General features: G+C 41.0%; 1 protein-coding gene across 1 annotated transcript in view; it reads right to left on the reverse strand.

The window, feature by feature from the left end:
• Window positions 1-1041: 1041 nt before the first annotated feature.
• Window positions 1042-14398, reverse strand: part of rps6ka5 (ribosomal protein S6 kinase, polypeptide 5) — a 33391-nt gene continuing 20034 nt past the window's right edge. Inside the window, exons 13-17 of the mRNA XM_083791154.1 lie at window positions 14138-14308; window positions 13556-13747; window positions 7169-7328; window positions 5297-5460; window positions 1042-5025 (exon numbers count right to left, since the gene is read on the reverse strand). Coding sequence (XP_083647280.1) covers window positions 4720-5025; window positions 5297-5460; window positions 7169-7328; window positions 13556-13747; window positions 14138-14308 — 993 coding nt within the window. The 3' untranslated portion in view covers window positions 1042-4719. The remainder of the gene's footprint in view (window positions 5026-5296; window positions 5461-7168; window positions 7329-13555; window positions 13748-14137; window positions 14309-14398) is intronic.

Consider the following 14398-nt stretch of genomic DNA (forward strand, 5'->3'; position numbering starts at 1 on the left):
GAGAATACGCCGATCACTACAATCAAACATCAAAATTACATCAGAAACAAAACCTCAAAACAGAAAAAGTGGCACTCTGAACAAGCTGTTCCCCAAAGACAGGAGGGGAGGGGACTAGTTAGTAAGTGAGAACCAGCCTTAAGAGACTGTGGAACTTAAAAACACCCAATTTCTCTAACAGCATACCTGGGTCCCCACAGAGTCAGTGAGCGGAATAATTTTCTTTGGAACAAACAAGCAGTGCATCAGCTAATAGAGCACATCTCCCAGAGGGTAGTTCAATATAGGACACTCCACTTCCCCTTCCTCCGCTTAAGCTATTAATAAACCTAAACAAAAGAGCAGAGGGCTAATGAGGCAGTAACAGGGAACTCATGCACACAGAGCTTTGTGGTGTTTAACTGCAAGGATACTACAGAACAGATACTACTTGTCTATTTTAAAAGCACAGGTAAACTTTTGTTGGCTATTTCAAGTGCTATGTTCTGATCCCGTCGACTGCTTAACCACTTTCAACCCGGCGTCTCTATTTAAGCATGTCAATATAGGTAAACATTTTCATTTGTTTTTTCCTTTTCCAAAAATAGATCTAAATAAAAAATAGGGCTGAAGTCGTTAAAATTATAATCAATTGAATAGGCGTACATGGATGCATAGTTCTGAGTGAAGAAATGTACTGAATGTCTTGCTACTAAAAGATAATCTTTACATATTTTACTAGTTAGACAGAAAATAATGTGACAGAAAGAAGCATTTCTGTACATATTTGCATGAAAGAAAATATCTCATTCAGCTTAAAAGCAGACTGTGAAGTTGTCTCACTGTTGAAAATGGAATTAGATGAATGAGTGCATTACTTAAAACAGAAACGTCCAGATAAAAAAAGGTGAAGCCTTTTATACTGTATCTTCATATTCTATATTAACAGAATATCGCAAATAACATGGAATAATATAACTCATGTTGATCATACATATCTGTATTTAAAAAATATATATAAGATAACAACTTTCTTGTGTTTAAGGGCATTTGCTGTGTACTGCCCCTTATCATTCCAGTCACTCCAATTGTCAGAATAATTTAAACATACTCTTATTAAAAAAAAAAAGTATAAATAATAAAGTATCAGCGTCATAAAATAATGCAAGTTATCACACACTACACAGTGCAAAGATCATTATTTCAGTCATGCAGTACAACATGGCAAAGAGAGGAAGTGCTTTGGAAGAAAAAAGCAGAGTTGGTTTAAGTTCCTAATTAGGAACTTGATGTTGTCAACTTGTCATATAGGGTATAGGTTTAAGATATAGGGTATAGGTTTAAGATATAGGGTATAGGTTTAAGCGATATTAATGAGTGCATTAATGACAATAAAGAACACCCATTAGTGTAATATTGCAATTATACAACAGTTATCCTTAAAACTAAGATAATCGCTGAACTTTTTCTATCTCTACTACGACCCGATTTGTTATGGGTAGATGGGGTTAGAATTGTTCAAACAAACAAGATGTATTCTACAACGTATTTCCCGAATGCAAGTGTGTAACGGGGTGGCACCTGGGCTGGCACCTCAGATTCCAGGGATGATGCATGACACACAAAACCACCCACTGGCCACACCACCATTTTCTAAATACGGTAAAAAAATGTTTTTAAGTGGTTAAGAACCAAGGCGGTGATAAGCAGGGGATTTTCTTTGCAGCAAGTCTGATGGACAGAGGAGCTCACTTTGTTGCAAGTAAACTAATTAATCATATTTAGGTCAAGAAGTACCATCCATCACCACACTTTAGCCTGCAGCATACTGCGAAAGCAATTCAAACATTTATTCTGAGAACGAACCATTTTATACTGGCTGAGGCTCATCTTTGAGTTCTTATTTTGCCTGCTATTTTTGCCATTATTTGGTATTTTATACATTTATGTTTTTCTATATTTGGTTTCTACATTTTCCAATTATTTTGGTAAAAGGTATTCTTTGCAGTTTAATTTCATATTTCCGTTCCATTCTGCTCGTATGGGTTCAATTCCTCATTTATTCCCTTTGAGTCATGTGCAGACAGTGAGGTAAATGATTTGTTTATGTGAATTTTATTTTATTACGTTCTATGCGTTTTGTTTTCCTTTGCTTATTCTGAACACCGTTTATTATATTTTGTGTCAGTTTGTCGTGGGCATTCGAGCACAAATAAAGCCGCCAGTATGTACAAAAACTACTGCCTCGTTCTTCTCATCAAAAGGAAGTGACACTTATACTGTACATACTGTAGTGTACACAGATCTATTCTGTTTGTTTACATCAACCTCTGACATAACCTTGACATAATTTGTCTCACCATTTCTGGCACCAGACACGATGGACAAGGTGTGTGTGCTATCTCTCTCTATTAATGACTTGTCGTCTGCTCTGATGACTGATATATAATACCTCATAACCACCCACAGACAACCCTCCTACAAAGCTATCCATGTTACACTGCCAGCAGATTGCTGAAAGAAAATACAAATGCAGTGCATTGGGTGTCTGACCAATCACATGCCTCTTTAGTGACGTTTGCTAGTTTGAAAGTCTTGGGGGTGTAGGATGGCAAGGCACTGCGTTTGTTTGTACGTTTGCTCTGCAATTACCTAATTAATTTTGTTGTTTGACTGCTGAAGCATTTATTATTTATTTGTATGCTGCAGGCTTTATTCTACAATACATGCTCTACGGACTACTGTAAATGACAGCCATTTTATTCCAACTTCATATGCAAGGGGTTGGCAATCCCCCAGTAAGAAGTACAGTAAGAGCAAAATGTCCACTGTGTGAATATCTGGTAGGTCAGATAGTAATTTTCTTTTGGCACACAATATATATTAGCAAGTCTAACTTCCCCCTTTGGTATGCTGAACCTCAGCAACCTCAACTTAACAACTAATACCCCCATGGGCTGGCCAATCTGAATGTTCTGGTAGGATATTCCAACCAGTCCCATTCTTTGTATTCATGTTGAAATGATGTCAACTTTTAGGTCCTTCACTATAAAATACTCCCAGTCCCACGACAATTCCGCTAAAGGCCCACATATTGGGTTAAGTATCAAACCATGTGGTATGTCAACCATGGTAACACAGTCATCCTCATTACAGCTACCAAGCTAAATAACCAAGATTCTAGACAGATTATTTTCTATTAGGGCCACCTCCACTCAGGTTTTTGACTGACACAACTGCATTTGATTGACTATGAAAATACTGTACACATGTTCTTATCAACAGGCTACGCTACTTTAAAAGCAAAAAAGCAAAAAAAAACACATAGGAACCATAAAAAGCGGCAATGCATGTCAGTAAGTAGGCAAGCAAGTAGGTCGAAGTGGCTTATTGTCGGTTTCATCCAAGCAACAAGGCCACGACCCCCTAACAACAAGGCCCTAGACCAGGGAGATGGATTGCTGAGGTGGAGCACCTCACCTACTGTCAGCTCCCAATACTTATGCACAAACAAAGCCATGCTACTCTTACGCTTAGTAGGAAATGCCTGGTATCCAACCCTGGCACGCTAAAGCAGCTGGTAGGGTAGAGAAACTTGAGCCACCACTCAAATGTACCATAATTTAGCTAGTTTATTTTGCACCATGCTTCTGAACACTTTAGACACTTACACAAACTTTTACATGGGCTCTGTACTTAATGTGTAGCCATGGGGTCTCACATTGAGAGTTGGAATTAGAGATGCACGATATTGACATTATGAACGATATCCGATGCCGGATTATTTGCAGGGTCATATCGTCAGATAACGAAATATTACTTTATTATATTATATTTATATTGAAATTTGGTGAAAGTAGATGGTAAGCCCCCCTCCCCACTAACACCTGACATTCTTACAGAGACACAGGCTTCTCTGCGAGTACAAAGCCATTGATGCTCACATTATTATTGAGTTGTGTCATCAATATGAAAATGAAAAAATATTTTGAGATCGGTTCGATACCGATATGGCCGATTTTGATATGCTACCAATTATATTCTGCATCTCTAGTTGGAATTAATTTCTCAACGAGTTGGCAACTATGAACATTACATAGACATTGTCTTTCTTTCTCTTTTGCTCAATGCATAAATGTCTCTACATACACAGAATATCTAGATTTAAAAAGACTCCATTGTCCATTGATTAATCTCAGAGCCATCTGAAGCACACACAAATAAGTTAACATAAAAACAATATATTTTATCATAAATAAACTTCAGTCTGTAAAGTTTTAACATATAAATTACCCTGCTCCAGACTTTTCTCAGAAGAAGAAAAAAGTGGACACCTTTACCCAATAAACTGTATAAAGCACACTGCAACGTTCCCTTTAAAATCTCTAGAGCTCTGGACACATGGCCAAAATGTATACTTTGTGTCAAAGTATAAGTTAGCCTCAACATGTTGGACACACAGGGGCAGTAGGACAGCACATCTGTTTGCTGACACTCTTCCCGGGTACACGGGAATTACTAAAGGCTATTGCTAGACATGATTGATTGATTGGTTGAGGTTGTTGCTGCTCCTGTTGCATGCTCGTTTCTGAGTCATGCTCTTGTCCATGCATTTGAGGCAGCGAGCTGCCAAAGGGAGAGTGAGAGTAAAAGAAAGAGATAAGGGAGAGAGGGATCTCTACACTGTTCCTATCCATCCTTTAGTTCAACAATATTTGCCTGTGTCACTCCATCTCTCTTTCACTGACCCTCTGAGAAGCAGAAGGCTGGAGGCGCTGGCTGGTCTGTGTGTTCAGAATCCGTACCCGGGGTCAGAGGTGTGTTGACAGGGGTGCTGCAGCAGGGCTGGGACATGGAGGAGGGGTCGCTCTCCGGTGGGGTCTTCTCCTGAGACTGGGATGAGGACGAGGAGGACTGCGTGCTCTCGCTGGAGCTGCTGCGCGTCTCTGTGCTGGTGCTCGTCTTCTTCATCTTCCTCCTTTTGGCCAGTGGCGCCTTATCCACCGTCTGTAGGCGGAACCCCTCTCGCTTGCACTTATTGAAAGCCTGTGAAAAGCCACAGGATTGATCTGGATTAAGGTCATGTAAGAAATGATAAAAACACAATGATAGAACAGAAAGGGGAGGAATGGTTAGACCCCCCCAAAGAACATTGTGGACAAAGACAAGTTATACAAAATGCCATGATTGAGTGTGTGTGTGTGTGTGTGTGTGTGTGTGTGTGTGTGTGTGTGTGTGTTTGTGTGTGTGTGTGTGTGTGTGTGTGTGTGTGTGTGTGTGTGTGTGTGTGCATGTGTGCATGTGTGTAATTTCATACATTGAAGGTGGCTTTGACATAGGTGTGAACGTTGGCGGTGGAAGAGCCCAGGATGTCTGGGGTCATTAGGGGGTTGGAGGACAGCTGGCTGTCATCCTGGAGCCAAGCGTTGTAGCGCAGACCACACATCTTAATCCTCTTGTTTGGATCCACCGTCAGCAGCTCTATGTGAAGCCAGACTCAAACCATTAATGTTAGCTTTTCTGAAAGGGTGAGCCAAAGCTGAACTGGAAAAGATAGAACATTTCCCCGGCCAGGTAGTTCAGCCAAACTGAGCTGCTCAGTAGAATCTTTAAGGTTTAGACTTACTAAAAAAAAAGAAAGCATATACTGTGCCATGAACCATATAGGTTGAGAGTTCTTAATTCATGGCAGACAATTTCTCTGCTATTCCTCCAGTAAAATGTTATACCCCTTACAAAATGTCCTTAAAAAATAATAAAAGAATATAATAATAATAATAAAAACAGTAAAACTTTTTGGTTGGATACACATTGCCGTCAACTCAAATCTAAATCTTTAAGCTAAGTGAGACTGATGAAAAGGATTCAACTTCCCTTCCAGTCTAAATGGCAAACAGCTCACACAATTAGATTTTTTTCTTGTTGAAAATAAAACTTGTAATGACAAGACCAAGTAAGGGCCTGAGGTGACAAAACAGATCAACATTGACTTCACAAGCTCAATGGTCAGCTGTCAATTTGACCACTTCAAAATGTTGCCAGTTAACAGCATGTTTTATTATATAATAAAATTAGACCAATCAGAGTGCTGTCACATTAGAGTGCAGATTAGCCTCGGTCCCAGGCTTACTTATCTGCGAAAAGAAAAGCCTGGTCACAACCTAAGGCAGAGAAGCTATCGGCGGTTGTATCCTCCGGAACAGCCATCAAATGTATTTCCCCCGGATACGATATTTTCCCGACCAATCACAACACTTGTTTCATTCGCGGAGAATGTAAACTGATTTGTAAAGCATCAACGATTTCACTTCCGCTAAAATCCCGCAACTTCCGCTGATAGTCTTTTCAGCTTAGGTCTTGCCCAGGGTGAGTGCAGATGGGCCAAGTACCTTTGGAAATTATACAAAGCGAAGGCTGGGTGTGATAATGACAACTACATCAGTTGTAGTGCTGCCAAAAATGACAGTCAAATATTCCTTTTAAAACACCACGTGGGTTCGACTCATTTGAAAAATATTTAGGACGACCGTTGAGCCAATTCTACTCTATGGCTCCGAGACATGGACACTTTCAAAGAAACTAGAGAAAAGGTTGGATGGCACTTACACCCTAACCTGACGCTGCCAGATCCAAGAAGCTTGCTACACAAATTTGTTTCACAGCTTATTGGGATCTGGGATCGCGGAAGCAAATTCGATGACGGGGCTGTTCCTTTTTTTTCAAGATACTTGGTAGATGATTGGATGGGACCGTCTGTCTATCACCGTGTGGGCGTGCAAACACAACCAATCATATTGACGTGTCTATATAGCTTCACATCCGGTTTAGCACATATCCCGCCCTTAGCTCACGCTGATTGGTTCGGTACGGAACTGATTTTTGTCAGCTCAACTCCCTGAGAGATCCCAGATGAGTGCTGTGTTGGGGAACATGGTTACCCAATACCGCCCTCATCTGGCAGCGTCAGGTTACTTACACCCGCCTTCTAATGAGAGCGCAAAATCTGTCTTGGAAGAGCCACCCATCGACTAATCTAATATCTAATAATATAATTTATTTTCGAACCTTATTTCTTTTATAGTTGATTATCGTTTAATTTTTTTATATTCCAATATTCCTTTGAATATGGAATATCCGTTTGCAGCACTAATCAGTTGTAAACTAGAAATGATACTAGCGCTAAACTCACGTTGTATGAGGTCCTTAGCCTGCTGGGACACATTCTTCCAGGCCTCTCCCTCGAAAGAGAAATCCCCCTGTTTGATCTTCTTCATTATCTCTGCTGCACTGGTGTGGGTAAGGCTCTTCTCCTGGCACTGGAATGGTACCTGACCTGACAGCATAGTGTACTGAAATGAACAAGAAGATCACGTTGAGTCGATTTCAGTCAAATCACCTGGCCAGACATCACAGTGTACTGAGACGAACAAGAGCATCAACTGTGTTGATGTCAAGTTCCAGAGTGAAAGAAACCTTGGCCTGACAAGTATAGGGTTTAGGTTGTTAGAGGGCTCTAATTTCCAGTACGATAACTTTGCTAGTTTTAGAATATGGGAGTGACCTTTACAAAAATGTAGTTAGTTATATTTAAAATACTTGGTCACACACACAGGAGAGATAATTTGCATGTAGTTTCATTAAATACATAAGGTTTCTGCATCATGAGCAGTTTAATAAACTGAATCCGTCATATCAATACAACAACCAATCAAGATGTGCTGTTCCGTATTTTAGACTGCTGGATATCTAATGTAAACAAGCTTTTAGGCATTAGATTATTGCTTGAAGACTAACACACTAAATACCATATAATTGTAAGGAGTCAGTGACATGGACATTTAGGCAACACTGGTCATGTTTCCACCACAAATTGGTATCTGAATATATTTGTAAATAGGGATGTCCCGATACACTTTTTTCGCTTCCGATCAGATCCCAATACCTCAATTTCTGTATTAGCCGATACCGAATACAGATACCAGTGTCGTGATCTCATGTTGTGTTTATATATATATATATGACCCGATATGACAAATAAGGGCAAATACGATACTTTTCCCGATACCGATACAGTATCGGGACATCTCTATTTGTAAATTTAACTATTTTATTTGTGCTAGAGATGAGACAGTCTGGATACGAGATTAATTAAGAAATCAAGCAGGCATTGAAACATGAACAAGCACTAATTAATTAATTAATTGGTGTTAAAATGTGATCCGCATTTTGAACATTTGTAACATTTGGTAGGCTATTTAATATTGAATCTCGTTACACAGTTTAACTGGAACCCACTGTTACACTTCAGATTTTGTTAGCAAAATAACCTTTTAATTCAAACATTTATATTTTAAATCTTATATACTTCATTGTTTGTCGTATCGAGAGAATAGCTTCCGCTTCCAAATCACGGTATTCTGGTTTTGCTACATTTCAAAGCAATTAGAAAAAGCATTACTTGGCATAATCCAATGCCATGGCGTTCTACTGCAATTATAATAAATTATTCTGAGAAGTCAACAGAGATCACCGTCCATACCACATCTACAGTAGCATTGTAGCAACAACATGGCAATAGCCTGTGCCTTTTATCTCTCTGTATGGCTAAGCCATAAAATGAGGAGCAGAAATAATGTTGAGATTACTATTAAGCCTAACAGCCTAGGAAAGCCTTGGCATGCTTAATTAGAGCCGTTTACTGGCATCTCTAGCCATTTGCACTTCTGCAGTACTGTAAGTGTTAATGACCATGGTTGGATCTCTGCTGATTCTCAGAACAAATAGAAGAGATCTTTATGCTAAGCTGCCAGAAGAGAACACTCTCACCTTGGCCTGATTATATCTGCCTTCCAATTTCTCATTATGCTTAATTTATTCTTAGTTTTGCGACCGGTGTTGCATGCCAAATATAGCAGATCTACAAGCTTGTACATCAGCAATTTTTCGGCACACGTCACATACAGCATGCAACAATGTAAAAATCTGGCTTTAGAGTCACAGCAGTGGGCTTTAGGCTGTGTACACTCAGATGTATGCATCTCTCTCTCGCTTTCTCTCTGTTCCTCCTCGCTTTCTGGCACATGCATATTGTGGAAATGCACTCTGTTTGATGTATTCTTCGGACTCTCCTTAGCTGGCTATGTTTCCAGGGCATTGTGCAGGCAGCTTGTCAGGAGCCATTTCGTCAGGGCTCCATGAGGCGGCATTGCTCTCTATCGCCCCCAGGGGGCGACAGTGTGAAGCAGTGCTTGCAGAGATAGAGAGCGAGAGAGATGACAAGAGTAAGCAGGAGTGAGTGAGAGAGAAAAGGCTCTGCATGCATGAATAGTCTCTCTCACTATCTCTCTCTCTCACGCATGCCCTCTATCCACAAGCTCTGCTTTTAACATTAAGCATGAATTTGTTGCATGCCGGTGTCGTGCAACCAAAATAGCTGGTCTACACGTTGCAGTGTAACGTGTTGTGACTATGCGCTTGTAGATCAGCTATTTTTGTTGGCCGACACATGCACACAACTAAATATAACTCAGGCTTTACTCCTGTCTGTGCAGAGAGCTGTTGAGTTAGAATGACATTTGTTCTGCCGTGGAAAGCCAAGTCTCAAAAGGATGCTATCTTCAGCTTTAACCAGCTCTCTGAGTTGGAGCTGGTTACTAGTGGGTCTGTGGTGCATGTTGAAAACTGTGTCAGCACACCACAGGACACCAATGCATGCAGTGCTGAACAGGAGAGGGAGATCACACAAACCTGACTAAACAAGACACAAGATACATACGTATGTGTCGGTCACACACACGTACACAAGGTATGTGCACACACACACACACACACACACACACACACACACACACACATCTTGAAATACAAAAACGGATTAACAATGCAACACTAGGCTGCCTAATGAGGACACCCTGCAGCAGAAGGCCAGTCCATAAACTGGAAAATAAATTATCCACTCAAAGTAAAATTACCTGGCTGCTGTTTTTTATAGCTGTTGTGCCAATTCCCAATACCCCATGTAACGTAGTCACTTTTCACTGCTATTTCCTACAGTCCTAGGTCGAGTACAGACAACCGCATGTCTCCTCCGATACAACATGATGCCACTTCTTCTCACCCGACAGTGTGGAGTTCTACCGAGAGGACACAATGCAAGTGTGTACGGTCCCGTGTCATTAGTCAGACGGCTCATTATTCCGACGGCGTGTTGGTCCAGCCCGCACATTACTAACCATATCCCTAACCCTAACAGCACGCGGAGCCACATAGTCGGACTAATGGGATGTCAAGAGTTATGGGCAGTCCATAAGTGGTCCATAAGACACTAGGGCCTCGATTAAGCAGATCCAATGAAATTCCATATAATATTACAGTTTTAAGAGGTGGGGGCATGTGGAATGTCATATAGAAATTTTGGGCATGGTAAGAAGCGCTTTCGACACCCCGTGGATTGCGCAAAACGGCCTTGAATTAGTCATGGTAGTGTTTAAGGAGTGTTTGAGAAGTACCCAATCAACATGTCCGTACTATTCTCTTTACCAGTCAGCTGATGTCACATACGGAATGCGCACTTTGGGGATCGTGGTATTACATTTCTTCAGGCTGGCACCATAGAAGACATGACATGACTTTGTCACATTTGGGTTAATTATTCCTATTGCACTGCATGCGGTCACCTTTATGCCTCAAAATAATTTGTTTCTATTGAAAAACACCAGTAAAATAACGTTTATTATATTTTATTTCATTCAAGTAACGATGAAGGAATGAGTTAATTGAATGCGTGCTGCGTAATGCTGTGGCCCCGATGGTATATGGTCTTCGCTCGTAGCATTTTATTGAAGAAGACTTGAATCAGGTGTGATACAGCGTATGAAAGCAAACTTCCCAAGGATTATGGAGATTTTTTTTAAAGGTTGAGAAATGAAAGAATTATGGCCGTTTCTAATCTCAACATTTTACCAACTAAAGACGCAGCAAAGAGCGCTGTTGCCATGTCTCATAGAAACAAGTAAATAGGTTTATAAAAAGAATCCCAAAAGAAGCGCATATAACAGGGGTCTGTAACCTATTTTAAACGAAGTGCCATGTTTTTATTTTCTAGATAGTGAGTCTGCCATATCCAGATTAATTTTAATGACACCACATTAAAAAAAAAAACATATTTTGATTGTCCACAAATATATAGTTCTTCCATCTTTTAAAATATTTTCTTGCACATTGTTATAATGATCATTATATATCCCCCTGCAGTCAGAGTTCATAGTTTTAATGAATGAATGTGATGCATTGTGAGCTGGTAGATCTGCTATTTTCAAAAGTAATCTTGGAAAAATGTTTAAAAAAAATTGGATTAGCCAATTAGTTGGGCAAATGCATTAATCTGGGGGTCCTTGACATGGGAATGTGCCGTGTGAGGATCACTGGTTTAAACAACATTAGGAGAAAAGCCCAAATAACCACTTTAGTAACAAGAAAAGCAACCACAACTAGTACAACTACCAATATTTGCAAGCAACTTTACAGAAAAAGAAGCCGCTTATAATAAACAAACATGGCAACACTCCAGCAGAGTTCAGAGCCGAGCGAGTGTAAAATCAAACAAGAGGTGGTCAGACCCACGTCTTATCGTTATGCGCTGAGTGTTTTTAGGTCAAGGGGCTTAATAGCAAATTGTGCAAATAATTAACATATGGACACTCCCACTAAAGTTCTCAAACTCTGCCCGAACCCGACCAGGCCCGACCAAGCCCGACCCGACCCGACGTTTTAGGGCCGGGCCGGGCCCAAATAATATGCTAATTAGTCGGGCCGGGCCGAGCCTCGGGCTCTGTGATTTTCCGCAATTTTGTTCTTTTTTTTTTTTTTTTTTTAAGTGTTATTATAATAAAAATAGCAATTCTGTTATTTGTGTAATGTGATTGTGTATACGTGTATGCATTTATTATGAAGAGGGCTGCGCTAGGCGATTCACTTGTGACAGGAGGAGGACTGGAGACGGGGTCGCATCGCACTGGCATTTCAGACTCGGAGGCCTCGTACACACATGTCAAACCACGTGACTTCCATTAGAAAAGCATTGAGAATAAGGCGGCCATGAAACACAGACAGAACAGATCATGTCAGTCCAGCATGTGTGTACGAGGCCAGAGCAGCATTGCAGCCTGCCCCGCGCGCAGGCAGTAGACTAGAGAACAGTGAACGGTGAGAGACTTGCGTGCCTTGCTACCGCTGGTTTCCCTCTGGTTTGCGCACCAAACGAGCTACTAACCACCAGTTAACTTGCCAAGTTGCCATATGCTTAAATATTTTATCAAATCAATCGGATTATCACAGCTGAAGAAGCGTCAGGTCTTCGTCATGTTGCACTGAGAGTCTCGTTAACCCAGCTGGCTGCGATGAATAAAACCTAATTATTAATCAACGTCACCAAACGATCCATGATGGTGATATATAACTTATAGCTACACGTAAAGCAACTTCACTTCAGAGGAAACTAAGGGAGGGAGCTGCAGCAGCTATTCATGTTTACTCACCAGTCACCACCACCACTGTATGGAATCCATTAGAATGATTGGAAATGGAACTCACGTTAGAATAGGCTATTAATGACATACATCCTTTATTTCGATAAATCCGCTGATCTCCGTTCTCACTTTCACACTGAAACACGGCGCCGCTGCGCTGCCATTTAGTGCTGCTTTTTTTTCTCTCTTTTTTTTCTTTCGGGCTTTTGTTGGGCTTCGGGCTTAACATTATGGCAATTTTTAGGGTAGGGCCGAGCCTCGGGCCCACCCAGTTAGGGTAGGGTCGGGCCGGGCCATAATTTTTGGGCCCGTTGAGAACTTTAACTCCCACAATGCTAAAATATTCAGGAACGTCGTATGCCATATGTGTGTGCGTTCAACACGGGCCGATACGGCTTCCATAATACGAAAGGGCGCAGAGCGAGGCCAATTTATGTATTACCACATGGGTTTTACCATTTTCAAAATCGACCAGTAAGTGGTCCAGGAGCATGCCACATGTTGTGTGTTCGAGTCCCTTTCATGACGACCTTTGCTGCATGATTCTCCCCTTCTCTCTCTCCCTCTTTCCTGTCTATCTTAATTGATACTATCAATAAAAGGCAGAAAAGCCAAAAACCAAAAAGACACTATGATGGTCCTATAAATCAGTGGTTTTCAACATTTTCAGGCCATAACCCCCCAAAATAATCATATTTTAACTGGGGACGCCCACCCTGATAAGCACTTGGAATGTAGGAGTTGAGGCATTACATTTTGTTTGACTCCACAGATAAATATTGTGAAAATATCAGATCTAAAACAGATCTACAATCTAACTAATCAGCTATTTGAAAATGTTTGCCTCTTTTATATATTATTTGAAACTTTGGCCAAACATAAAAGGACTTTAAAAAGGTCTTACATTCATTAAATTGTCACTTGACTGTCATCTGGGGACCCTCCCCAAATCCACCCACAGGTTGAGAGCCACTGCTATAAAATGACCCTCTCTCTTGGTGTACATCCAGGCCCCGTTGCCCGTCTTTGCCTTTCACAAGGCCACTCACCAGGATGACCCCCAGACTCCACAGGTCACAGGACTCGTCATAGCCATCATACTTGAGGATCTCGGGCGCGGCATACTGCAGTGTGAAGCAAGGTGTCTTCAGAAGCTGATTATCTGGAGGTTTTAAGCGAGCAAAACCAAAGTCTATGATCTTTATCTCCAAGTTTTCACTCTCGTCTGTGAAGAGCAGGTTCTGTGAAGCAAGTTAGACAAAAACATAGATTGTAATCATTTATAGAATCCGGTTCACACCTGCACTTTGTCATTCTATATTAATTTGCATCTGTGACGCACGTACTGTGGTTCAAATGTTTGTTATTGTTTTTTCATTATATGTATTGTGTTTTATATGCTGTGATCAGGGCGCCCTTAAAAAAGAGAGCTTGCTCTCAATGGGCTTCCCTGAATAAATAAAGGAAAAGGCAAGATAATAGATTTTTTTACACAGCGTTCATTATCCATTTGTAACTCTGGGAATATACAAATGGAATGAATTGGACGCGTAAATCATTTGGTTTGATTTGCACAGTCTCATCGTGAAATGAACAAGGAATAATTAATGAAAATGTTACAGTATGTGTACCTCTGGTTTGAGGTCTCTGTGTACAACCCCGACATCGTGCATGTGACTGACAGCGGAGACCAGTCTGCGCATGATGCGGCTGGCCTCGCTCTCACTGAAGTGCTGCTTCCTGCGGATCCGCTCCAGCAGCTCTCCTCCACCCAGCATCTCCAGGACCAGGTATGTGTGGAGCTACACAAACGGACACACACACACACCCACAGTGGTGTAAAGTAACAAAGTACATTTACTCAAGTACAGTACTTGTCTTAAGTTCAATTT

This window comes from Protomyctophum parallelum (assembly GCF_964188405.1).
Source record: "Protomyctophum parallelum genome assembly, chromosome: 20".
NCBI classification, from domain to species: domain Eukaryota; kingdom Metazoa; phylum Chordata; class Actinopteri; order Myctophiformes; family Myctophidae; genus Protomyctophum; species Protomyctophum parallelum.